This window comes from Silurus aristotelis (assembly GCF_946808225.1).
Source record: "Silurus aristotelis genome assembly, chromosome: 15".
Lineage (NCBI taxonomy): Eukaryota > Metazoa > Chordata > Actinopteri > Siluriformes > Siluridae > Silurus > Silurus aristotelis.
The window spans coordinates 12593296-12621070 of record NC_139588.1 but is presented as its reverse complement, the minus strand read 5'-3'; the positions used below and the strand labels follow the sequence as shown (position 1 = coordinate 12621070).

The window sequence follows — 27775 nt, the reverse complement described above, 5'->3', positions numbered from 1 at the left end:
AAAAGTCTCTGGAGATTCTTCCAGCTCTGCCTGCTCCTGCAAACTTCTGATCGTTCTAACTTAAATCAAATGTAACGTTCGGTTACTATTGTATTTTACACAGCATTTGGGGCTTGACCTTGCGCATGAGTTGAGGACTGGGGCTTGTTTCTTTCCCCACTGTCAAAACATGACTTTGTGCTGGTTCATCTTACACAAGTACTCTTGTCTACTTGAGACCTGTGAAAAATCCATAAAAACCTGGTCTCGTAAACGTATCGATTTAGAAACCAGAGAAAACAGTAGGGATTTTTCAATTCAGTATATATTGCTATAGTGAAAAAATACAAAAGGCACCTGATGTGTTTTAATACACAACTCTGGACAAAACTACTATACACACAGTCAAGGTTTTAAAACACCTTAAAAAGGCTTTATTTCTAGGCTTGTTTTGTTTTTTCCTGAAAGCAGCACACACATATCTCAGGCACTGCATGCTGAATAAACATGTACAGTAGTGTGAGAAAGTGTTTGGATTTAGTTTTCCCTCAATAATAAAAACATTCATTTAAAAACTGCATGTTGTGTTCACTTATCTTTGACTAATATTTAAATATGTTTGATGATCTGAAACATTAAAGTGTGACAAACATGCAAAAAAGAGAAGAAATCACCACTGTAAATGGCTCTACTTTCATGGTGTCAGGTGTGCTGTGTTAATTGAATGGCTACAGATTTGTTTTTGTTTGTTTGTTTATAGGAATAAAATGCATTACTCCAAGGGCTTGGTCACATGTTATCAGCTATACAAATAAATAATTGGCAGTAAAAATAAAAGCACCATATTATATCTTACTGATTTATAAAGCTATGTTTATTTATGTTCACTATGAGTGCATTCCCATATACTGTCCTTCCCTCGCAAAAAGACCTTGATGGTCCTTTTCCAGTTCTACTCCCTGCTCAGCAGCTGGAGAGACGGTGTGGGGTATGTTAAATTCTTTTACGCTGCAGTCAACCTGATAATAAATCCAATTAGCCTATTTGAAGTTATGGCAACTTATATGCAATCAACACTGGCAGAGCAGTAAACAGAGGGAGCTATGTTACAATGCTAATGGTACACTTGCTTGGATTTAGTCTGCTATTCTAGACACTGAGACTCATCTGACAGTATGTTAAGGAAAAAAAAAACAAGTCAAACAACATTTGGGAAATCTACACACTCGCATCTGTATAGATCCGCATACCTTTTTTTCTCGGGCGAAGTGGTGACCTGGCTGCTTGCACCAGTATGAGATCAGTGAAAAACTTTTTGCGGTCCTCCTCGCCAGGTGACGTTAGACACACCACCTCACCGTAGGAGCGACTGAAGATACATTTTACCTACACACACACACACACAATATAAAAACATAAAAACTAAATTAACTTGGCGCAAGATTAGATTTAAAGCTTACAGATATAATCATTTTATCAAAGCAAATATAAAGAAAATGGATCTGTCACACAATTAGGCTAGTATTCCTGGCAATGCTACCAGAAAACAGAGACAGAGTTGGATGAAAGGAACATTGCCTATCCACTGCATGTGTAATTACCAGAAACAATATTTTGCTGCTAAAAAACTAAAAAAAAAAAAAAACACAAATGGAAATACATTCACCTAAGGGAAGATATTAAACTCAATAAATGTCCATGTAGGTTTACCGTTATTGCATATATTCAAAACAAGTTCAAAACTAATGAATGAGCCAGACATAATACAATGTCTGAACAAATCTGTTCTTCCCAACACCAAAGCAGTAAAGTGTCATTCTGATTATTCAGTCTTTTTCACAGAATACATGAACGATTAATAACAAAGGAAAAATAACTGGTTTAATTTTAAAACCTGATATGTTGCCACCTGAAGGATTGAGCTATGTAGTGCAGGCTGGACATGTAGCAATAAGTAGAATTATGACCAAAATCTCATATTTATACCTGCCAACTGCCCAGTAACACGGACACCACTCAAAAGGAAATAATCCAGCAGTCTGCATTCAGAAATCTAATAAGCACGAGACTTTTCTGCCTGTACCCAAAGCTTTCAAATGCATTAAAGGTGTTTGGAGGAGAAAAAGACGTATTATGGGTTCATAAAAAGCAGCATCATCCTGCACTGAAGTGGAGCAAACTGACTCATTCTAAACACCTGCAGAATCGTATTTTTCTATTTTTCTCCCCATTGTAGGTGAATAGTCTTCTCCTCCCCCTACTGCCCCATTTAATAGTGAAAAAGATCTATTTATTAACATGCCATATTTTAACATGTGACGTGCTCTTTCTTGTGTCTGTACAAGGCAGTGCAAAACTCGGGGACTATCATTTAGTTTTCAAATAAACATTATTGTACTCTTTTTTAATCACGTTTTGGAGACAAGGTGAAGAAGGCGAGATTGAGATGGTTTAAACATGTGCAAAGGAGGAACATGCGGTATATCGGTAGGAGAATGCTGAGGATGGAGTCACCAGGCAAAGGAGGAGGTTTATGGATGTGGTGAAGGAAGACATGCAGGTAGTTGGGTTAAAAGAAGCAGATGTAGAGGACAGGGGGGTATGGAGATGGTTGATCCGCTGTGGCGACCCCTAACAGGAGAAGCGGAAAGAAGAGGTAGTAGTACTCTTTGTTAATCATTTGAAAGTAAACAATCGTGATGAAATTAGGGATGTACACCAAGTGGTTTTTATACAGGACAAAATTAGAATTTAACATTTAGAAATGGAATATTTGCAGTTTGTGCTGTTAAAAGACCAACAGTGTGTTATATTAAAGGGACCGAGCTGTAAAGTGATGTGCTGCAATAGAGCAATAGAGCAATAAAGGATGGAGATGGAAATGTGTTGACTAGTGAGGAGTGTGTTGGGAAGGTGGAGTGAGTATTGAATGATGGCAGCTGATGAATTAGGAAAATGAAAGAGAGAGAGAAGGTTGGATGATGTGGAGTTGGTGAAGCAGGAAGTGGATAGGATTAGTAAGGAGGAAGTGAGAGCAGCAATTAAGAGGATGAAGAGTGGAAAATCGGCTGGAACAAACAACATACCGGTAGAAGCGTGGAGATGTTTAGGAGAGATGGCAGTGGAGTTTTTAACCAGATTGTTCAACAAGAGTTTGGAAGGTAAGAAGATGAATAAGGAATGGAGAAGGAGTGTGCTGGTACCGGTTTTTAAGTACAAGGGGGATGTGCAGACCTGCAGTAACTACAGGGGAATTAAGTTGATCAGTCACACCATGAAGTTATGGGAAAGAGTAGTGGAAGCCAGGCTGAGAGAAGAGGTGACCACCTGTGAGCAACAGCATGGTTTCATGCCGAGGAAGAGCACCAAAGACGCCTTATTTGCTTTGGAAATGTTGATGGAGAAGTATAGAGAAGGTCAGAAGGAGTTGCATTGTGTGTTTGTGGATTTAGAGAAAGCGTACAACAGGGTGCCGAGAGAGGAGTTGTGGTATTGTATTAGGAAGTCTGGTGTGTCAGAGAAGTATGTAAGGGTGGTGCAGGACACGTATGAGGACAGTGTGACAGCAGTGAAGTATGCAGTAGGAAAGACAGACTGGTTCAAGGTGGAGGTTGGACTGCATCAAAGATCGGCTCTGAGCCCTTTCCTGTTTGCAGTAGTGATGGACAGGTTGGCGGACGAGGTCTAAGGACTGTGGTGAGACCTGCTATGTTGTATGGTTTAGAGACAGAGGCATTGACTAAAAACAGGAGGTGGAGCTGGAGGTAGCAGAGCTGAAGATGTTGAGATTTTTGTTGGGAGTGACGACGATTGACAGGATTACAAACAAGTTTATTAGAAGGACAGTGCATATAGGACGTTTTGCAGAGACATGTGCAGAGGAGGGACATGGGCTATATCGGTAGGAGAATGCTGATGATGGAGCCACCAGATAGGAGGAAAAGAGGAAGACCAAGGAGGAGGTTTATGGATGTGGTGAATAAAAACATGCAGGTAGTTGGTTTGAAAGAGACAGATGTAGAGGACGGGTGGTATGGAGACAGATGATCCGCTGTGGCGACCCCTAATGGGAGCAGCCGAAAGAAAAAGAAGGTGGTTCTTATAAAAATTTATGGAGCTCACTGATTTTTAAGCTATATACACGGCAATGACACAGGTCATATCAACCTGTTTAATAGTCTCAATGCATGACAGTTCCAAAGAGGATTTAATTACAATGAGCTAAGAAGTGTGGCAAGGTGGGCCTTGTAGAGAGTGAGAAGATGCAATGATCAGCAAAAAACACCTATAAAAGTAAAGGGCACTGGACAATAAATGACAAACCAAAGCTGGCAGACTCTACTTTCTGCTTGGTCACAAAGGAAACGTTTGTTTTATGACCCTAGTCCTATTTTACTGTTATTGCAGGATACATGATATTAATTTAGTCAATAAAGTCCACTGCCGATCTGTCCTCTGCTGTCTATGTGCGAATGAGTGCTGCTTCACTGGTGTCCTAACTGTCCCTGCTGTAGTGTGTCTAGGGTGAACACTGTGGGCTGGGGGTAATAATCTGGGTGTAATGAACTCTAAATCACATAAATCCTAAATACCACACAATGTTCACATCTGGCATAGACAGAGGCAATCCACCTGAGGCTGCTACTGGATCAGGTAGCGCTCTGCCTAGCATGGCAGACAGTAAGACTTGCACGGCTCATCGCAATAGTTGGAATGCATTCCATTATTTTTAGCTTTGCCAGCAAAGTACAATGGCAGTGTTTATAAAACTGTAAAAAGTTGTTGGTTTCAAAATATTTCTGTAAGGACTAACAACAAGCCTCGCTGCTACAACGAGAACAATACACCCCAATGTGGTGTGTATTTTCATATAACAGAATGATCTATTATGCATTATCCAGTTTATACCGGCTTTGCAAAATTTTTATATGAATGAACAAAATGTGGAATCGGCTGTTGTGGGCATCCGCAGGACAAGTCATTTCCTGGCATCACTGTTATAGCAACAATCCCTCAAACTCATTCCCTCACCAGCTTTCCCTTTACTCTCTCAAAGTTAATAGTAGGTAATGAAGTTAACATCTCCAAACAAAAGCCTTCCAAAAAAAAAACAAATAATAATAAAAAAAATCACATCAATGATTAGATGTAAAGGTCATCAATCTAAAAAAATTGTATAAAATAATAATAATAATAATAATAAGATTATATGAAGCACCAACAAAACAACTCACTGTATACAAACTATTAATATAACAGTGAGTGGATTAATACAAACTTTAATATGAACTGTTCTGATATTTAAAAAATAAATAAATAAATAAAATACTTCTGACCAATCAAATTTGCACCAAAGTGTAGTATTAAAAAATAAAACTATGTAATAAGATAGGCCAACAAAAACAGTTGGACAATAGAAGTATAAACAATATTGTGAATAAATTAATTTGCAAAACTGATACCATCTTCATATTGCCAAGGCCCATTCCCTGCTCCTGCCATTACAACCTAATCACAACACTGTTCCAATTACATAGACTGAAACTCCCATTATCCCCACAGCACAACTGAGTGGCATTGCTCTTTTGCACATTCCCTAATATAATAAATTCATCTGCTGTTCAGCATGTTCTGTACTGCATTATATCAGTCACTGCAGGCAGAGGAACACTGAAAAGATAAAAAATAAAAATCTTAAATCTTTTAAAATGTTTTCCAAATGGTAGACATGGGAGGGGGGTGTTATAAGAAGGACAAGAGACATGTACCAGAAACTTAGTTAAGAATATAGTTAAAATCTCAGCAAATTACAGCGGACCACAAGCTTGTTTAGTCTCCACCTCACATTTTAGTGCATTTTTTTTTTTAAACGATTATTATTATTCTTATTAAACTTGAAAACATACAAACAGTGTCACTGTGGCACTGTTTTGTGCAAATTGTGTAATTGTGTAAATTGTGCAAAACGCGGCTAATGCTAGCGCTATGGATTCCTAAGCGTTTTAGCTTTAAGGTTTTTTCCTAAAAGGACAAAATCCTGACAATTTCACATTTTGTGGGAGTGAATGAATGAAACAATAAAGTATTCTGAAATAAGTTACGTAGATCATATCGTTAGATAATTATGTGTAAAACATTATCTATGTACAAAAAATTACTTGTAGAACAGACAGGTCTAAAATAATTAAATCGGCCAAATATGTGGCACAGCAGTGCATTTGCAGGTATGAGCCAGCAGCTTTGGGCAACATGGGATTTTGTGTCTCTTAGTATACTCACAATGAGGCAATAAAAAAAAGAAAATCCAGTGAGCACCAGTTCTGAAGATAGAAACACTGCCTTCATGAGAGAGGCCTCTGGAAAACAGTCAGCCTGGCTCAAACTGACAGAGAAGCTACAGTAACCACTGATAACCACTCTGTACAAATGTGGTGCGCAGAAAAGGATTTCAGAATGCACATCAGACATTGAGGCAGATGGACAACAACAACATAATGCCACGATGTGCACTTCTGTCAGACAAAAACTAAAATCTGAGGCTGTAGTATGCACACATTTACAGTTGAATACGTGGTGGGGGTGGGGGTTTGGGTCTGGTCTAATGGATTTTGATTTCTGCTGAGGCACACAGATGGTAAGGTCAGAATTTGCCACCAACAGCATGAATCCATGTACCCAACCTGCCTTGTGTCAACAGTCCAGGCCGGGCCTGTTAATACCAATCAATCATCGCTTGAATGCCACAGCCAGTTTGAGAATTGTTACCAAACATGTTCCTCACTTCATGGCTACAATTTATTATCTTCTAATAGCTACTTTCAACTCGATAAAGTGCCATGCTAGAGAAAAATTCACCTCAAAATTGTCGTCTCATGACCCTAACATCACGACAACAAGTTGAAGGTTCTTCACTGAATCTGGATCCAACCGAACACCTTTGGACCCTTGCAACATAAAAACGCATGTGGAAAATCTGCGAGACCTGCAGGCTGCAATCATGTCAACATGAAACAGAATCTTGAAGGACATCTTGTGGAATTCATGCCACAAAGACTTGAGGCTGTACTGAGACAAAAAAGAAAGCCCTACCCAATATTAGTATAAATGTTCCTAATAAGTGCCCGTTGTGTGAATACCCTAGCTACACGTGACCGTCATATGGTCTTCTTTCTAACACAGGAAGCGGGAAGAGCTGAGAGATTTTATTATTTGCATCAAAGGCAGAATGAGCACTCACCCCTGAGGTACAACACTGCAGAGAGGACAGCTGTCATGCTAAACATGCCAGAAGCCAAGTGACCCTGCAAACTGCTGCCAACCAAACCGGTGACAATCCCTAAGCTCTAAACACTAATAGAGCTCTTAAAAAATATATAAACACTCACTATTCTCTTTAACAGCACCAGCACCTGTTACAAAAACCTACTGATCCGATACCGGACTTCAAACCTTTTCGCAATTCTGCACACATCAACTCACAATCCTCTCTGCTCCTAAGCTGAAGTTATGTCATGCTGTAGTGTACACGAGGGGGTGCACCCTCACCCTGATTAAGAGAGGGTTTTCACACTGAGGCGAGTGAATTTAAGAATAGTGCAACTCCATCAAAGATGCTTAAAAATGGGTTGAGTTTAACATTCAAACTATCAAAATTTCAGCATTACACAATTCTTGGCCACCACAACGCTCATGTAAGAGGGTTAGTCAGACAAACAGAGGTTGTTATGAAACATTATGACCATTTTTTTCTGTTTAAAATTTGGTAATAAAAAAAGGGTAAGCAATATGGCATTCCAGTCAATACTCTGATAAGTTGCATTACATTTTATTATTGAATTTCCTGATGCTTTGTGAGCAAACCTAAAATGTTCAAACTATGCATAGATCAATGTGACTCATTTGGTATAGAAAATATACCAAATATGCCCCCTGTAGAATTCAGTTACTCTCAAGGTTTATAGTTCATTTATTTGCAGGGGTTTTTCTAGTCAATGGCACCTTTAGCTTGTTTATCGTTGATTTATATGTACTATAACCCACTGAATAAACACTATACAAATAAAATGCAATAAAAAAAATTATATTATAAAATGCTGTCGTATCTGTTTACGCTAATGTAGGCTTACAGAAAAATGGCAAATTAAGAATGGGGGGGGGGGGAAGGGAAAAAAAAGAAACAGTTTTTCGTCTGAGGGTGACAAAGTGGTAGTCTGATTAAATCATTGGAGATAATAAAGGCATTGACCGAGTCTTATGTTGCACAGAGACTACAAGGTAATCTACTATCTTCCAAAAACATTGCCTCCTTTGGGGAGTTAAGCAGGCTTTAATGAATATGCCTTATAGAGGGAGCACAAGCAGCTTCTGTCAATAAAATTAGCAGTCTGTTCTCTGGTAGCATTACTGTGCCCTCCTGGTGGGCTCTGCTTCCTTTAACAGGCTTTGATCAAGAGCATCAGCACCAGCCAATCACAACCCGCAGCAACACACTATTAGGTAGCATAGGTTCACAGTACAGGCTTCTGGGGATCTTTAAGGCTTGGAGGCAAAATATATATAAAACACTTTTCTGCCACATCCAGCTCCCCCCATTGGAGTGATCTACTTATTTTGCTGTTAAGAAGATTCACTATGGTGCTTCCTACAAACCAGTGAATTAATGACACTGCCCATTGTTCTTGTGTATGAATAGAAATAATGAATTACAAAATTAGAAATACAAAAAAAAAAAGTCAAAAGAGATAAAGCAAAGGGGAGGGGGGGGGGGGAATCACCAAATCAAAGAAATGTAGTGTAAAAGAGAAAGATGTCAGGGAGGTACATGTCAAGACTGCTATAACTGAGAGGACCAGTTTGATATAAATTAAATAAGCTGTCCAGCTTTATAAACTCTGTTACAGATATTAAAGTCTTTTTATATTTATTTTTATTTCTCAATAGAAAGATGTTTTGATCAATAATCTGGACCAGCAACGATCCCAGTGTGTTAATTTGATCAAGCAAACTACATTACAAAGCAAAGCCTAATATCAAAAATTAGCCTTCCGTTTTCATGCTGTACAAATACCTATACTGATTAAACTAAACAAACCTTAACTAATTCATGTATTGACTAAAGCATAGAAAAGATCTACAGTACTTTTGCAGAATAATATATCTGCTTTGAGTTGTACAAGGTCCCCCTCTGCTGTAGAAGTTGGGTACAAGGTATTCTTTTGTATAGTTTTTTTGGCTGTAAATTGCCAGAAAAATCTAATTAAATTATGTATTCATTTGTTTAACAGCCCTCGATCAACCTATTCTGATCTGCAAATGCCTGGTTTTCTGTTTAATCAAAAGAAAATAATATGTAAACATTTCAAATGCTTTGTTTCAGTAGCAGAGTTCAACGTTTGTTTCAAAATACCTCAGAGAGCATTCATCAAATATCTGAAAAGGCTGCTTCACCATGCATTGAACTTCTACAGAGATTTAAAGCAGCACCATTTTTTTATATTTTACTTCATGTTTTTGTTTCCATCACTGAGGAGAGTACTAAACTTGGCCGCAGTATTAATAGTCTCAGCACAGTAGCTTTGCCATTATATTTTTACTGCTCTGTTAAGAGCGCTCCAGCAGTCGGAGTCGTGCAGCGTAATGAAGGGACTGACAGTGATGGAGCATTCTGCAACAATACTTCATCAAACTCATTCAGGGGTTCTTTGACAGCCACATTTTAAGTTGAACATTAACTCCATATACATGCAGCCTAAACAACTATAAATAATCTCAATAGTCATTAAGATTATCCACATAAATATAAAATAAAAAATTGTCGTCTATAAAAGACATGGTCATTTATTATCCCAAATTCTCTTAAATCTTAAAAAAAAAAAAATGTGCGTGTGTATTTAGTAAGACATGCTGATCAAAAACTTTTTTTTACGATTATTGCAATGAATATACTTCACCTGATCATGAGTGATATTTATAGATATGATTATGTTATGATTATAGATTACAGGCTTTAGGAGCTGCTCCTAAAAAAAGGGTACATTTGTTTTGGATTGTAATCAACTAACAAAAATTTGGTGTCAGAAATGACATTAAAAAAAATCTGTAATTGGATGGAATTTTTAAAAAAAAGAAAAGAAGAGAAGAGAAACTGTGCACATTAACAGAAACCACAGAAAATTGCCAAGAGAAAAATCAATTGACTGTACCATTTACATTACATCCAATCATAATGCATAAAAGGCACAATAAACCTGCAATGTCCTAATAATTTGTTTAGATAAAGTTAGCCTGCATTAAAGCATATAATATGTACATTAATGTGTATAAAACTATACATGACCATTTAGAAACATCAATACCAGGGATCAAAAATGTGTCCAAAACTATCTCCAAACTACGTTTATACTATCAAAAACTTCAAGGTTATCGATTAAAAAAAACAATACTTCTTACATACGAGTAAATCAAACTGCCAATATAGCGAAGAGAAGAAAAGTAAAGGAGGTGTCCTCACCTCTTCAGGGAGCTGCTGGTAACTGATCTCTGCTGTGGCAAGGACGAGGAGTGGGGTGAAGGAGGGAACATCGTGCAGGAGTGTAAGGAAAGTACTTTTCACTGTCTCACTTATGGCCTCCCACCAATCACTGACGTGTGGCATATAGATTATACTTGGCACACTCCGCTGTGCTTCCCGCAACACCTAGATTTAAAAGCACATACATACATATCTTTTAGTAACAAAAAGTACAGCCGAGAATGCACATTTTCACAGGGTTGCAATATTATTGCCTTTTCTTGTGCAATAAACCGAGCATATTACAATACCAGAAATGTACATATTTTTAGGACAAAGCTATGCTGATTAAAAACGGCACGTTGCACACGAAGACAAAACATCGCAGCTCAAAGTCAAAACAGCTCTTGCAAAATATGACTTTTGTTGACATTAGAAAGCTGTGCTTCTTTATTTCCCTTAATCTGCATTAGTGCACCTCTCTATTCATACACTATTTCAACAGTTATTTTCCTAGTTACTGGTAATTAGGGTTTTGGGCAACCAAACCATGGGACTGTGCAGCACAATGGAGCTGCTTGTTAAAAAAAAATGTGACAGGTCCATCCTAGCATTGATGTCTCTGAATCAGTAAACACAGATTTAGAAACATTCTTTTCCTCAATGCCGTTTTTTCTTCCTTATATCAGTTCCACCAAACAAGGCAATTCACACCTCACGGTGATCTTTTTATACGGTAATATAAAGAAGTTCGACACTACAAATAGTGAACTGTCTGCGTTGTATTCGATCACAGCAACTATATGCAGTGTCAATAATTTTGCAACTAAATAGTTATGCAAAACATTGATATATGATGATTGATGGAGTTGAAGCAATGAATAATGCAATCAGATTGGAAAAAACAAACCATGAAAGATGCTGCTCTCGACTAAATACAAGAGTATAGTTATATTGAATAGGAACTTTTTAAATGACAAACGAATCTAAGCATTGAATCAAACTGACTGTCGATTGGAACTATTACAAAACAATCATTATGACAATAGAACAGATAAATGATGTGTAAATAAGCTAGCAATGTGATTTGCCTCCAAGTATGATTTTCCAAAATAGATAAACGATATCATCATTATTCACAAAATAAGCGCAGGCTTTCAAATTCTAAAGAAGATTGTTTATATTGATTGCAGTCTACTAAACTGAAACCAGATCACAATCATTTCTGCCTTATAAAATCAAAATCGTATAAGAAGAAGAAGCATAAATAATAGGTTTCAAAACTGATATTAAACATTTGTTTGTATATATACACACACACGCGCGCGCGCGCGCGCACACAGATCAGATGCTGATAAATGAACTATACATGACTGGCAATCAAGCAGAATACGATCATTTACATTTCTTTTAAGATAAATAATAGGCTGGATTTAGAAATAACAGTTTTTTATAACACCATTCTCTTCTTCTTTTTTTTGCTGTGTATAACTCTATTCAGTCTTTAAAGAAAGGTTTTCAGTGTTTGTGTGCATGTTCTAAATGGAAAATATTTACTCAGCACAACAAACTTATCGCCCACCCTCGCCCTCTCTATACAGACTCAGGAGTGACTATAAGGCTGTATTGATCTACTCTGAGTGCTCAATAAATAAAGATCCAGTCTTATCTCCAGACTCCTATTTGTCACACAATGCTACTGGGACCCTCTAAAAGATTCCATCTACTGCTAATTGACAGAGTGCACAAATCCAGTTTTATGGCAGTAAAACAAGTTTTCATGGATTTTCATTTGCATATAAGAAAAACTTTGAACTAGGTGAATGAGTCGCACCTCATCTGTATGACAGAGAGATTGAGAGAGCTGAACAGAGAAAACTATATTCAGAAATATTATTGATAAAGGCTTTGCCATGGCAATCCTAAAGCAATGTTCATCAAGAAGAATTACTCTTCAGGGACTCCTAACCTATTTGCTTAAAAAACAAATTGTGTCGTAGTGTGTGTGTGTGTGTGTGTGTGTGTGTGTGTGTGTGTGTGTGTGTGTGTGTGTGTGTGTGTGTTGACCTGAGCGCATGACTCCTCTGGGGTCTTGGCACTGACAGAGTAAAGAGTGGGAAGGTCAAGGCGGTGCACAGTGAACTTGTTGAGGTGATGGAGCAGAGCAGGGGCCAGGTGTGTGCTCTGACCCGAACCCTGAGGCCCTGTTAGCAAAAGCCGTGGTCGGTATGAGGTTGGCTGCTGATAGGCAGACCTGATTCAGACAAACAAAAATATATCACACACAAACTTTATTTCATGACAGAGCTAAACAATTATTATTTGTCAAAGTATTTCTAAAGATCATTGTTTAATCTGTACACACCAGTGGACAATACACCCTGCTATGAAATTATTCCATCTCCTATTACATTCCAGTAGTAATTTGCCCCACTTCAAAAAATAGGTGCGAAAACATGGTGCTGAAAAAGAAGCGCCATATCGGGCTTTTTCTTTCACAGAGCTGAAAAGCTGCATGAGTGGCACCCCTGAACAACAATGAATAAATATATCTACAGTGACTGACTAAAACTCAGATTACCACTCCAACATTTCAAGCAGAATTTACACTTACAGACTCCAAAGTTATCCAAATGTAATTTTAATAATCTTATAGCTGCTCAAAATAAAACAAATGAGTTAGACGGCACATCCCTACAGAGCTATAGTGTGGTTTTTCTGATTACTCTTTCTAATTAGCACAATAAAGCAGCATTTTCCAATGTAAAAAATATTATGAAATATGTGTTTTACAAAAGGAATGCAGAAAAGAGCAAGTAAAAGTACTTTAACCACCCGCAAAAAAAAAAAAGTGTGCTTAAGCATATTTCAGCATCATATAAACAGGTTGCTGACAGAAAACCCTGCATTTTTGTATAGGTTGAAGTGGCAAATTAAATATTATGGACTCTTTCAGCTTTAATAAATTTATATTAGTCTGTTTATGTGCGTTGAGAAAATCTTATTAAAACACAAATTTGCAGTGTATGCTGGTTAATGACTGAAATATTGCCTATATAACTGGATGCAACAGAAAGAAAAGCTGGTTGTAAAGCAAATTAATATAAATGACAATAAAAAAACATCTGCTCTCTGCCTTGTAAAACAAAATGACTGTATTAAACTATTACTGCAGTGCAGGCCATCAGACAGAAGTACAAATCACTAGTCTCTTTGTTAATCTATAATATAATGCTCGCCTAAGAATAGTGTGATTATAAATAAAAAGGCTTTTTAAGAAAATCATATTCAACAAAAAAAATTTAAATATCTATATGGTAACAATTCTTATCTTCTATGGTATAATTCTTTAAATATGTAAACACAGCAAGTCTTTAAAAAAATGAGAAGCATTATTCCTAAGCAGTCATTTAATTCATTTATAAATATATCTAATATTTTTGCATATTAGACACTAACGAGACTCTATACTATATACTTAATTTTCCATCCATATGTAATTCTTCTCCAAACTGTTACCTCAAAGGTGATCACAACTGTATAGAATGTTTTTAGAAAGTATTAGCATTCAATGTTCCCTTCACTTGAACTAGAAAACCTAAACCTGCTCCAGCATGACAAGGCCCCTGTGCTCAAAGCCAGCTCCATAAATGATATGGTTTGCCAGGGATGGAGTGGAAGATCTACCTAAACTCCCTCAGAAGCTCAACCCTACTGAACACCTTTGAGATGAATTAAGACTTTGACTGCACCACAGGCCTCCTAACTTTAAATCAGTAGCTGATTTTACTAAACAGCCTTGTGGCTGGATGAGCACAAATCTCCACAACCGTACTACAAAATCTAGTGTAACATCTTCCCAGAAAAGTGGATGCTATTTTGACAGAATGGAGACTAAATGTGGAAGGGGGGTATTCAAAATGCACACAATCATCTTATGGTCAGGTGTCCACAAAAATATGTCTATAGAGTGTAGATATCCATTCAAGGTGCAAGACAAAGCTCTCATCATAAAGCAGTAGTCATATATAAAGATGTTTCACTTGCATTAAAGGGCATATCTTACATTGTAAAATGAAGGAAGGGTTTGTGTTCTATGGAGGAGTGTGTTTTCTTTGGGGATACTGGATGTACATCATAAATGGACTGAGCACCAGCTCCATCTTCACCCTCGCTATAAGAGTCCTCATCCAGCAGCTGATTGTCAGAGTCTGTGCAAAAAAATTCACAAAATACTCGAATACAGCAGATGCTAGAACAGTTGGAAAGTTTAGAGATCAATTTAGTCATTAAAAGTCTAGAAGAAAAAAAAAATCTGCTGAGAGAAACTGTAAAACTTTCACCTAATTGGAAAATAAAATGTGTTTTTTTTTATTTTTATAAAAAGATGTATGCAGAGTTCATTAGTTTCATGCAGCTTGTTTAGAAGTTCCTCCTATACATTCACATTTATCTATATAAATAATAGGCTTAGAGGAAAGCTGACTTATTAGAGCTGTATTTCAGTTTATGAGTTATTATGGATGGAGAAAAAGCAGTCCTCCAAATTGAAAGTCATTAACAAAAGAAGGATGTGTGTTCCCCTCAGAAATATTGTGTTGAAATTAAATTACTCCCTGTCTAATCTACTGAAGCTGAATAATGTGGGATTTTGAAGTTGGAGGAAATTCATTTTCACCGGACAGCAATAGACCGATGAACCACTGACCACGTTAAATCTGAAAATGCAATGGCCAAATAAGCTCCATAATTTATTAGAATGCCAATACCACACCTGTTTGTTAATTGATATTTACCTATAGACAAATTCCTGAACCTGACCCAATCGGTACTTATCACAAAATCTGAACAGAAGATCTAAAAGAAATTCTTGTATTAAACAATAATGATAATTGATTAATTAGGGAAAAAGATGCAAACACTGTACCGTGTTTTTGTTCCCTGTGAGGGAGCTCTGCATGGGGGAAGACTCGAAGCAGGCAGGTGAGTGTGTGGGCCAGTGATCTTTCCAGCAGAGGCCGCAGTGAGCAGGACAAAGCCCGGCCTGGTGGTGCGAGAGCTCTCTGAGCAGCTGGAACAATAGAGCGAAGAGCATGGCCAAAGTCCTGCGGCCCCAGCACGATAGAGCCCACATCCAGTTTGAAGCGCTGGCTGCTGCTGTATATTTGAGGATAGCGCCGCCGCAATGCAGCCAGTGAAGCCTCCGTGCAAAGTGCTTTGATGTCGGCACCACAGTAACCTGGTGAGATGAGCAATCACACTCTAATTCACTCAACAGCATTTAATATGCTTATATAAATTAGGGTTATCAATACTAATAGCCCCTTTTGTACACATATATATTTAAAAAAGTGATCAAGTTGGTGCCAGAAAAATAAACACACATGCTGTAGCTACTGTAAAGTTTATTGCAAACTGGTGTGTACTTTACCGACACATTTTTCTGCCAACTCTTCCATAAAGGAATCTGACAGCTTTGGATTCCAATCCCTGGTGTGAATTTCTAAAATGTGCTTTCGAGCCTACAGATAAAATTACACAGTTAGTGTAGAAGCAAAAATCATTCCAAAACATTATAACCAGTCATTTTATCAAGTCTTTAGAACAAAAGGTTTGCCACCTATTTTGTTAGACAAGACACAGTCTCTGAGATCAGGCTGTATATCAGCAGTCAGACAAAGAATTTACTCACCTGTTTATCTGGCAGGTTGAACAGAAATTCCCGGTCGAAGCGACCAGGCCTCCTGAGTGCAGGGTCGATAGAGTCAAGTCTGTTTGTAGCACCAATGACCACTATCTCCCCTCGACTGTCCAAACCATCCATTAAAGCCAGCAATGTAGAAACTATGGAGCTACAATAATTGCACAGAAACTAAATATTAAATCCACAAACCAAGCCTGACAAGCTTTATGACATAAAAAAAAAAAATGATTACCTGTGAATCTGATCCTGTCTGCTAGAACGAACAGGTGCAAGTCCATCAATCTCATCAAAAAAGATGATTGATGGTCTCATGAGGTATGCCTACAAGTGGTACATAGAATATTATTAAACCAATATAAGCAACACAACAACCCAATATAGAAAAACCCACTATTTTGCTGTGTGTATATTACACACACACACACACACACACATATATTATATATATATATATATATATATATATATATATATATATATATAGCACAAACATTCAATTTAATTAAGACTTGCTAAACAGGTTAACCTGGTCAAAGAGAAGGCGGAGCTGTCGTTCTGACTCTCCAACCCATTTGCTGAGGCAGTCAGCTCCCTTTCGCATAAAGAAGGAAACCTTCTTGTCTCCCTGACTGCACTCGTTAGCCAACGCCCGAGCCACTAAAGTCTTTCCTGTTCCTGGAGGCCCGTAGAATAAGCAACCCCTAAAGCAGCACAGAAAAGCGTGTTTGTGAATGCGTAGTGCAGAGTCAAAACATTAGTCTGTTTTAATGCTATACGCAAAAGGTGCAATCTCTGCCTCTTACCTTGGAGGCTGGATCTTAAACTTCTCAAACACTTCAGGGTAGAGAAGAGGAAAAACCACCATCTCCTTGAGAGACTTAATGTGAGAAGCAAGTCCTCCTACACTGTCAAACTTTACCTATATTGGGATGACCAAAAACACAATTAATACCAGACTACAGTAGAGAGTAGCATTAAATCATCCATTTCCTAATGTTTATACACACAGTCTAATGTCTGACAAATGTACAAATCTTAAGTTTTTATTATTAAAACCTAATAGTTTTAGCAAATTATTAGGTAACAATAAAATCCTGGATAAAACTAAATTGTAACTTTTTTTTTATGGCTATGTTTTGCTTTGTAATAAAACTTAACATTACTGACCCTGGGCATCTGTTTTAAACTTGAAGCAATAAAAATACATGTTTTTCTACGTATTTTTTTCTCCTTCAAACAACGTTAGAAATATAAAACAAACATAAACACAACATAAAAGGTAACAAAAATTATTACCAGCGTAATATTTAACCCCTAATTAAAATGCATGTCAAATACTTACAGAGGTATCCAAATTCATGGGATCCACATCAGCTAAACTAGCACCAACTTTCACCCGATCACGAAGCACACCGTTGGCCAGGTCATCAGCTCGCAAATTCATAGGCAAACATCTGCCACAAAATAAAAATCATTCTGTTAGAGACTATAATGGGGGGAGGGATAAAAAAAAATAAGTCATTAAAAGATTTAAGGTCACCTGTTCCGAGCACGTGTCATGCTTTTACTTTTTCTCCGCTCAAAGCGCTCCTCGTCCGACGATGATGTGGTGTCACTACTGTGAATGGCATGCTTCTTTATTCTAAAGAAGAACAGAAAACAAAATAGAGAACCCTGATTAAAAATGGCCATATGGAAAAGATAAAAAGAGTCGGATAAGATTATCTACTTCTCATTCACACTGAAGCCATTTACACACTGAATCCCACCAGTTGCTACAGTAGGTGGAACAGAGTGAAGGTAACCTCACTGAAAGTTGACAACTGAGATCACACACCTAATATGGCTTCTTCTTGCAGGGGATCTGTGCGTGTCAAACACCGTGTTCTTGCTTTGTTTTCTGTTCACTGGCACTGCAAATGATCATGTGATTAGAAAAAAAAAATTGTATTACAATATAATGTGATTCTCCAAAGTACATTTCAGGAGGAAATAATGATGAATACCAATGGGTGGTGCCTCGTAACGCTGCACAGTTTTACGCTGCCTGAGGTTGTAAGGTCTGTCGTTCTCTTCTCCTGCTTCCTCTGCTTCATCTCCTTCATCATCTTCATCGTCTTCCCCTTCTTCGTCGTCGTCGTCATCATCATCATCTCCCTCCTCGTGAGATTCTACAAAAATCAGATGCTTATGAAAGACAATACTGATATTTAAACCGATTCACCGCAGTCTTCATACATGAATCAAGAGTGTAAGTGTTCTAATGAATGAGCGCACACAGTATTGTATCAAGAAATAATCACTGATGCTATTGACAAAATGCATCTATCAAATGAGACTTCCTACTTAATAAGTGATACATTGATGTTTCATTGGTTAATTATAAACAATAAAATAAAAATAAAAGGCAATAAATGTTAAGTTAAAAAACAAAGTGAAACACTAGCATACCACTGGATTCTTCTTCCTCCCTTCCCACTTCTTTCGGAGCTTCAGATTTACTGATGACTTTGTGGTGTGTCTGCATTGCAAATGTGTTCCTTCTCATAGTTTTCCGCCTTTTCACACGTGAATACATGTCCATGTTTTCCTAGAAATCAAGGTAGAAATAATAAACTCAGGACTGACTGAAATTGACTGAAATATTACAAAATAATACAGTAATTTTTCCTATACGACTATAAATTAACAAACCACTATAGGGAAACTCACCAGTTCTGTGTCTGTCCACATTCGGAGTCGCTCCACTTCCCGACTCTGTCGTATATTGCTGATGTTGTCCATCTCCTGAAGCACCGCCTCTGCCGTGCTATCATCAGGGAAAATTCAGCAGTATTGATGGTCAATCAAAAACACTCAAACAGAATGCTAAATTTATTTCATTCAAGTAGATCAACAGGCAAAAAGCATACACAGATCAGGCAAAACATTATGACCACCTGCCTAATATTGTGTTGTCCCCTTTTGCTGCTAAAACAGTCCTGACCTGTTGAGCATTAACTTCAGAAATTTGAGCTACAGAAGCTTGTCTGTTGGATTGGACCACAAGGACCAGCTTTCACTCCCCACGTGCAACAATGACCCTGTCGCCAGGTCACCACTGTTCCTTCCTTAGAGCACTTTAGAAAGGTACTGACAACTGCAGACTAGCAACATCCCACAATAGCATCACAATTTGGCCCTTGTTAAACTCACTCAAATCCTTATGCTTTCCCATTTTTCCTGCTTTTAACACATTAAATTTGAGGACAAAATGTTCACTTGCTGCCTAATATATCCCACCCACAAACAGGTACCATGATGAAGAGATGATAAGGGTTAATCACTCACCAGTCATATTGTTATAAATATTATGCCTGACCGGTGTATAGTGCAATTCATTGTGCTGAATAGATTTCATAATTAAGTCCTACTCAAAGTAATACACTATTCGGTACCAATAAACTAGGTTTTCCGATTACAGTATAAAAACCTCATGCATCATTTCCAACTCTAGAAGGTCTCCAATAGAGTCTAGCCATCTGTCTTTCCAAACAAGCAGTATGTTAACTCAACCATAAATACATAGCCACATTTAGTTTCATAGTACATAATGTGGTTACATGTCCAAACTGATTAAAAATTTAATTATATATTAGTCATTGCATTAATTGAATGAGAAAACAACTGTATCACTTTAAACACTATCATGAAGATTTACTCATCACTTACGGTCACCTCCAACATATAATCATGTTGCTATTCCCTTCATAATTTGGAACCAGCTTTGTGCTTATTATAAATAATGATTTCGATGATTAAATATTTAATATCACATAAAATACAATTAATTGAAATCTCTATCGAAAAAACACTAAATGAAAATATGTATTACGACCTGCTCTACATAGTTAACTAGTCTCTCGACAATAGTTAACTAGTCTCTCGACTAACATTACCTGTTGACCAGTTGGTCAAACAGCAGGCTCTGGTTGAGGTGCTGAAAGCGGCTCTTCCTAGAGCGACAGCTCCTCTTCAGCTCAACGTGGCCATTCAAGCGAGCGTCATCCCCATCTGTGCTGTCATCTACCCGCAGGGATCTTCGGCCTACAAACATTTAACAAAACTGCATAGATTAAGCGCCGCACAAGGAAAACGGTAACGAGAAACAATACATGGCACCGAGTAACTGAATCCTGTGTGTGTGTGTGTGGATTTGTTCGCTTCATTAACACAAGCAGCGCTCAAAGATAAAGCAAAAGCTTCACAATATAAAATGCAGCTCTGTACAGGGTTCTTTTGAAAACATGACAAATACAAAACATATCTGTTTCAGGGATCTTACGAAAAGTAAATTGTCTTACCATGTCCATTTTGCAAAGCACCAGTGGATAACCTGAAACCATATTAAACAAAACATATTCAAGCAAATTAAATATTGAAATAATACAATAATTTGATAAATCAGCTGCTTTTACTTTGACTTAATTTACAGATTTGTGTTTAAGTTGTTGGGCTACCACAATTACTGTGAGCATAACTGCAAAAACATGACGTGTTTATAATAATTAAAACACTTGTATACCACACTGACTTATTCGTTTACAAAACAAAACAGGTGAATAAAGCACACTGCATGATTAGATCAAAGAGTATTGGTGATCTACCATAAAGCTGCAGCTATTAAAACCAAAGCCTATATAATAAAAAAAGACAGGCCCCTGAAGCAAGTTAAAAATAAATGGTTATAAAACGTCAGATTTTTGATCTATTAGTCTCATGCTTGTAAAACTAATCATTCCAGTTTATTAATATACCAATGACCTATAGGCTGAGGTGAGCTCACCTGGTGCAGTGTTTGGATGTGCTCCATGTAACTCTCTGAGCTTTGCTCTGGGGACTTGGGGAAGTGTCACTGGAGCTAGGAGTCGTGTGCCTGCGTTTTCGCTTAGATGGCGGGGACAAGCGTGGGCTGCCAGAGCTGAGATTACTATTGGAGTCCTTCTAAAAGGCAAAAAAAAAGACAAATTATCATATCTTTATAAAGACAATTGTACAAACAATTTCAACCAATGGCTGAATCTGGCTGAAGGATCTTTTGTGCAAGGCAGTGGCATCAGCAGACTTATGAAATCAACCAGACGTAATCAATTATGTGAACTTTCCTGTAATCTGTGAAGTAGTTTCATATCCATATTGTCATAACTTCAGTCACATCACAATACATTTTCATACTGAAATATCACTGAACAATCTGAATTTAAAAAATTCAGCCAAAATACAAAGAAAAAAATAAATCAGAAAGAAGTAGATTTTCCAGCCTCAACTAGGTGAACCATGATGGCTTGAGAGATTAGAAATGAAGGAGGACACACTGGATTTTTACTGCATGGGAAGGACTCGTTTTACCACAGTAACACTGGACAACATTTCACAAGGGCCAATTGTCAGGTCCTGGCGAAAAGTGCAAGGCAATCCCCAAAGCTGCTGCTGCTGCTTATCCAATAGCTGATTAGATGTTCTTTTTTTAATAAACTAATGTTTTCTTTGCACAGTTTTGGCTGGAGGAGCACTACTGTTTTCACAAACACAAATAGCATGTATTGTATGAAATGGCTGTCTGTTGTCTTATGTAGCACCTTGGTCCTGTGTGAACATCATTTCATTTCACTGTGTTTTACACTGTACATGGTTTGAATGTCTACTTGACTAGACTTGGTCACATCACCGATCATCCCAAGACGCCAAAATAATCTCTAATATCGCAAAAAAGAGCGACAGGGGTGAGGAAATAGGAGACAGTAAGAGAGAGGATATGTGGGTGACAGTGTGATAATAGACAGAGAAAGCTGACAGAGACGGACAGACATAGCGAGAGAGCGACAGACAGAAACACAGACCAAGGTAGACAGATGGTGAAAGGCAGAGAGAGAGACTCGACTCTAAGACAAAAAGGACAAAGACAGAGAGGGGCAAATGGAGAAATTGGTGCACACACAAACACACAGAAAGACTAGTGATTTAAGCTATAACCAGAGTTCATATACAACAATCAAGCATTCACACACACACACACACACACACACACACACACACACACTGGTGTAATCTTCTATATTGTGGAACACACCTACACTCGAGGGAGAAACACACCAGGAGGCTACACTCTCAAAGTTCACAACCCTCACAAACACAAACACACAACAGCACTATTCCCAGTCACAGCGCTCAACTTGCTGGAGTTCACTGAGGCAGCAGGGCTCTGCCTCCACTCTGCTTCTCTCCTTCCACCATTTGTTCTGTGAAATTGTATGCGTGTTGTTATAAGAAGCTCGGAACTGCACCGAACACACACTGCACGGTGAAGTCGTGTGTTTTCGGTGTGCGCGAGTGTGTGAGTGCTGTCAGGTGCCTCGGTTCGTGACAAAAGCTCAACTTGCTAACGCGGCTTAGCCTGCGATAGTTCCTCTCAGCAACACAAAGGGAAAACTTAGGGGCCAATAAAACTAGTCAGCTAGCGAGCGGGTATATTCATGTTTATTTTTTTCCTTATAATCAAAATGTCCAGCAAGAATAATGCATGTCGGTTGCGTAAATTAAACGTTTATTTTTTTTAACAAAAGGATGTCAGCCGTGAACAAAAGAGGTGAGCTAGCTGGCTATCAATGAGGGACATCAATCTTCAGGCCAAACTGGGTAGCTTAGCTTAGCATACTATAGCTTAGCTTAGCATAGCCTGCTGAAGCACCGGGCAGTGAGGGGAAAAGCGAGCCGGCTCTTACATGGTTGTGTTCCTCCAAGTTTGGGTTGTTCCTAAGAGCCGACCTCGTCCGCCCAGAGATGACAGGACTGCATGGCTGGAGCTGCGCGCCTTTTCTCGTGTTCACCATGTTTTCTTTCTTTTCCTTCTTTTGCCGTATTGTTTCCTCTCGGCGCTGTCAGTTCCCTCTGTTATTGACCGTCTCTCAGCTAAAGAGCCGAGGCGCCATTTCTCCCGCTCATTCGCTCCCTCTGCTGGCGGCACCGATAAAGCAGCCGGCACGCCACTTCCGCCTCGGCCACGTCCTCCAGCTGAACTAGGGCTCACAGCTACCATTTAATACTTATTTAATATTTTAATTATACAATAGATCCGATCTGCATCACCTAATTGCATAATTTTTTACAAACTGAATATACAAATATATAGATATATAGATAAATAGATAAACATAATTAGTGAACCCAGATGAGCAATGCTAACTTATAAATCTGGTTTATCTCAAGGTTTCTTCCTCTTACCAACACATCCAGTTTTTCCTCACCACAATCACCACTGGCCACCATTAGGGATTAAATTATAAAAGATAAGCGTATAAGCACTAACAAGTAAATTCATATTTTATAACCTATTTTTCTGTAAAGCTGCTTCGGGACAATGTTAATTGTTTAATGTCTGTTTCTATCTATCTATCTATCTATCTATCTATCTATCTATCTATCTATCTATCTATCTATCTATCTATCTATCCATCCATCCATCCATCCATCCATCCATCCATCCATCCATCCATCCTTTTATCTTTATCTTTTGTAACAGAGGTCAGGCTTTAATTAAGATGATACCTAAACCTGATGCTACACTGACAGCCTCAGCTATGCACACAGGTTTCTGATAACTGTGCTGAAGTTTGTGTTGCATTAAGACTTTAAAAATAAAAGCCACTCAAGGATTTTCAGAGGTCACTGGGAATCCAGGAGGACAATGAAGACAAGGCTGTAATATTGTGCAAATCATGTGCAGATGTCCACATATTCTGTGGTATTTTGGGAGGTGAGAGAACACTGGAGGAAATCCATACAGATCTGGTTTTGAACTCCCTACAATCAGTAACCCAAACTTAGGGTCCAAGCAAGCACATGTAGTTTGTGAGAGTGGCAACTGTACACACCATTTCATTAAATGTTAAATGTTATTTCAGAGAATGTTATGAATTTCACATTAAACTTCACAAATGCAATTTCTCCTTTTCATCTCTTCCAGTCCTGCAATTCATCACTCTGCAATATAACTGTATAATAGGAAAACCCTCCCCGACTCAGTACGATGGGGAAAAGTCTCCAGCAGCAGAAAAAATGATCTGGAGTAGAAAATGTCTCTAACTGCATATACAAACAGTAGCGTTATCCTTGAATGAATGTTGGAAAAGGTTTTGATAAGTATAGGTGGTTGTTTGGAGATATGATGTTGGTGGTGACATGGATCTTCTAGTACCTTCCACAAGAGAGAAAAGAGGGGTAAGCCATAATAAAGGGGCTCTTAGAGCTTCTGCATTTATAGTAGGAGGTGACGAAACCCTAGTCCCCGGATACCCTTCTGCATCGACACTTGTGTTCATACACTATACATCATACAGTGATGATTCAAGGAACCAGGTTTCAACCTTTGATTAAATGGCCTGAAAACAATAGATGTGGGAAGTTTTATAATGTTTATTTTTGGTGTCAAGTACATATTTAACAGTTCAAACTAATTTGTATCTGTATATAATGTAAAACAACTTACAGAAAATGTGTACTAGTTCTAGCAATGTACCTCACTGGATCTGCCAAAAAACTGAGGTAGGTCAGATTACAGAAGTTGCCCAATTGGGCGGCTCTGTAAATAACGGAAGTTGCTTGATCTGCAATCATCAAGAAAATTATGCCACTCCCGAGCCGCTGGCTTTGGCAGTTCCCGTCTGGCAGTTGAACCAATTTTGCTAAATAAGATTTATTACTTTTTAGTGCAAAAGTGCAGAATTGATATCCAGTTTACATTGTGACCTTGGGATTTTTTATTTATTTATTTTTTTTATTTCTTAGCCTAGATTTATGAACTAATTTAACTTTTTTCTTTTTCTGGTGTTGAAACTACAATAAAAAATAATAAAATATTAATCATCATCATCATCAACATTATCATAAAACTTGCAAATAGTTATGACACTATAATCTGAGTAATTAGAAAAATAAATAAATAAATAACACAGCTTCAGGGACCACAGCTGATCCTTAGCTTGGGTTTCTGAGTGAGAGACTATAAGATGTTCTTCTTCTGTTTATGTGATTTTGGGTTCTTCATTTTTTCTTTGACTTCCCAAAGCACATTCCAGTAGGTGGACTGATTACACATAATTGCCTTAATTAGTGTCCATGGTGCTGGACTGGTGTGCCATCCATGGGTTGTTCCTGCTTCACATTCATGTTCCTGGGAAAAGATCAACTTTTACTGAAATTTAATCAAATGAGTAAAGTATGTTTTACTTAATCCAACTAATATCCAAATGAAGCAAATTAATGATGTTCTTGCAAGTATAGTAAATTGAGAGAAGTATGTGGACAGCTAAATATAGTAACCATATAACCATATAACTGTGCTGTGGTTATAAAAACCTCCACTCCTCTGGATAGGCTTTCCACTGTGAGGGATGGCACTGATGTTGGGTAAGTAGACCCAGAGTGCAATCTGTATTAAAATTCACCCTAAAGTTGTATTCATGGACCATTTCTCATGCTAGAAAAGGTTTGGGTTAGGCTCTAGTAAAGGGACATCTTTAAGCCACAACATACAAAGCCTTTTTTTTTTTTTTTTTTTTTTTTTTATAACCGTGTGCTTTCGTTTTTTTGTACTATGATCTTGGGAAAACATAACATTGTGTGTAATGTTCAGGTGTCCACATGTTGTACATTTAGCTATTTCTACTTCTTCTTTTAGGGGTCGCCACAGCGGATCATCCGTCTCCATTCTCCCCTGTCCTCTACATCTGCCTCTTTCAAACCAACTACCTGCATGTCTTCCTTCACCACATCCATAAACCTTCTTCTTGGCCTTTCTCTTTTTCTTCTTCCTGGCAGCTTCATCCTCAGTATTCTCCTACCGATAAAACCCATGTACCTCCTCTGCACATGTCCAAACAATCTCAATCTCGCCTCCCTCACTTTTTCCCCAAAACGTCCTACATGCGCTGTCCCTCTAATAAACTTGGTTCTTTTACTCAATGCCATACAACATAGCAGGTCTCACCACCATTCTCTAAACTTTCCCTTTCACTCTTGCACATACCCCTGTATCACAAATCACTTCTGTTATCACTCTTCTCCACCCACTCCACCCTTGCCTGCACACACTCTCTATTACTTTGCACTGTTGACCCCAGGTACCTAAACTCCTCTACCTTCTTCACCTCTTCTCCCTGCAACTGCACCACTCCACTGCCCTCCCTCTCATTCACACACATGTACTCTGTATTTTTCTTACTGACTTTCATTTCCCTTCTCTCAAGCACATACCTTTATCTCTCCACTACTCTTTTCCATAACTTCATGATCAACTTTATTCCCCTGAAGTTACTGCAGGTCTGCACATCTCCCTTATTCTTAAAGATCTGTACCAGCACACTCCTTCTCCATTCCTCAGGCATCCTCTCACCTTCCAAAATCTTGTTGCACAAATAAAAACTCCACTGACATCTCTCCTAAACATCTCTATGCTTCTATCCAATTTCCACTCTTCATCCTCTTAATCCTTCTCACTTCCTCCTTACTAATCCTATCCACTTCCTGCTTCACCATCTCCACACCATCCAACCTTCTCTCTCTCATTTTCCTCAATTATCAGCTGCTCAAAATACTCCCTCCACCTTCTCAACACACTCTCCTCACTAGTCAACACATTTCCATCTCCATCCTTTATTGCTCTAACTTGCAGCACATCCTTTACAGCTCGGTCCCTCTGCCTGGCCAATCGGTACAAATCCTTTTCTCCTTCCTTAGTGTCCAACCTCTTATACAGCTCCTCATATGCCTTATCCCTGGCCTTCGCCACACCCCTCTTCACCTGCTGCCACATCTCCTTGTACTCCTGCCTACTTTTCTTTATCTCTTTGGTCTTCCTTTATTTTTCCAGATGTCTCACCAAGTACCTTCCTAGCAGTCTCCCTTATCACTTCTGCAGTAGTTGCCCAATCATCCAGCACCTCTTCACCAAAGCCGAGCCCCTGTCTGACCTCTTTCCTGAATCTCACACACAAGTTTCCCCCATTTAGTTTTCACCATCTTGTTCTTTTTTCAGTTCTCACTCTCCTCCTTCTTCACCTCCAAAGCCATCCTACTGACCACCATCCGATGCTGTCTAGCTACACTGTCTCCTGCCAACACTTAAAAGTCTCCAATCTCTTTCAGGTGGCATCTCCCACATAACAATCAATGAGTAACACAATGAATGTAAAAAAATGATTTACAGATGAATAGATATAGATATATAAAATAACTTAAGAGACAAATACTTTGTGACTAATTCATTCATTCGTCAACGGTAAGTGCTTTATCTTGGTCAGTGTTGAGGTGGATGACATGGTGTGAGGTGGGAATACACCACTGATGGCATTCCAGGGCAATATCCTGAAATATTCCCTTCTAATTATATATATATATATATATATATATATATATATATATATATATATATATATATATATATATATATATATATATATATATATATATATATATTCCTTTACTGAAAAAATTCACTACACTTACTTCTGCATACAATATATTAGTATAACATGCTGTGTTAAGAA

The 27775-nt window shown here is 38.1% G+C and overlaps 1 protein-coding gene across 3 annotated transcripts in view; it reads right to left on the bottom strand.

Annotated features, from left to right (window-relative positions):
- The window catches only part of atad2b (ATPase family AAA domain containing 2B), a 58987-nt gene extending 35747 nt beyond the window's left edge, over positions 1 to 23240 (bottom strand). For 2 of the 3 annotated variants that reach the window (XM_083562076.1, XM_083562078.1), the window contains exons 1-20: positions 22955 to 23240; positions 21019 to 21176; positions 20537 to 20568; positions 20132 to 20279; positions 18906 to 19002; positions 18645 to 18783; positions 18200 to 18364; positions 18031 to 18106; positions 17734 to 17835; positions 17536 to 17647; positions 16997 to 17112; positions 16720 to 16894; positions 16426 to 16514; positions 16182 to 16341; positions 15921 to 16011; positions 15417 to 15728; positions 14556 to 14700; positions 12557 to 12743; positions 10490 to 10675; positions 1230 to 1365 (exon numbers count right to left, since the gene is read on the bottom strand). In XM_083562076.1, the coding sequence (XP_083418202.1) occupies positions 1230 to 1365; positions 10490 to 10675; positions 12557 to 12743; positions 14556 to 14700; positions 15417 to 15728; positions 15921 to 16011; positions 16182 to 16341; positions 16426 to 16514; positions 16720 to 16894; positions 16997 to 17112; positions 17536 to 17647; positions 17734 to 17835; positions 18031 to 18106; positions 18200 to 18364; positions 18645 to 18783; positions 18906 to 19002; positions 20132 to 20279; positions 20537 to 20568; positions 21019 to 21176; positions 22955 to 23062 (2734 nt within the window). In that variant the 5' untranslated portion in view covers positions 23063 to 23240. The remainder of the gene's footprint in view (positions 1 to 1229; positions 1366 to 10489; positions 10676 to 12556; positions 12744 to 14555; positions 14701 to 15416; positions 15729 to 15920; positions 16012 to 16181; positions 16342 to 16425; positions 16515 to 16719; positions 16895 to 16996; positions 17113 to 17535; positions 17648 to 17733; positions 17836 to 18030; positions 18107 to 18199; positions 18365 to 18644; positions 18784 to 18905; positions 19003 to 20131; positions 20280 to 20536; positions 20569 to 21018; positions 21177 to 22954) is intronic. The other variant, XM_083562077.1, reaches the window with a different exon arrangement.
- Between the last annotated feature and the right edge of the window lie 4535 nt (positions 23241 to 27775).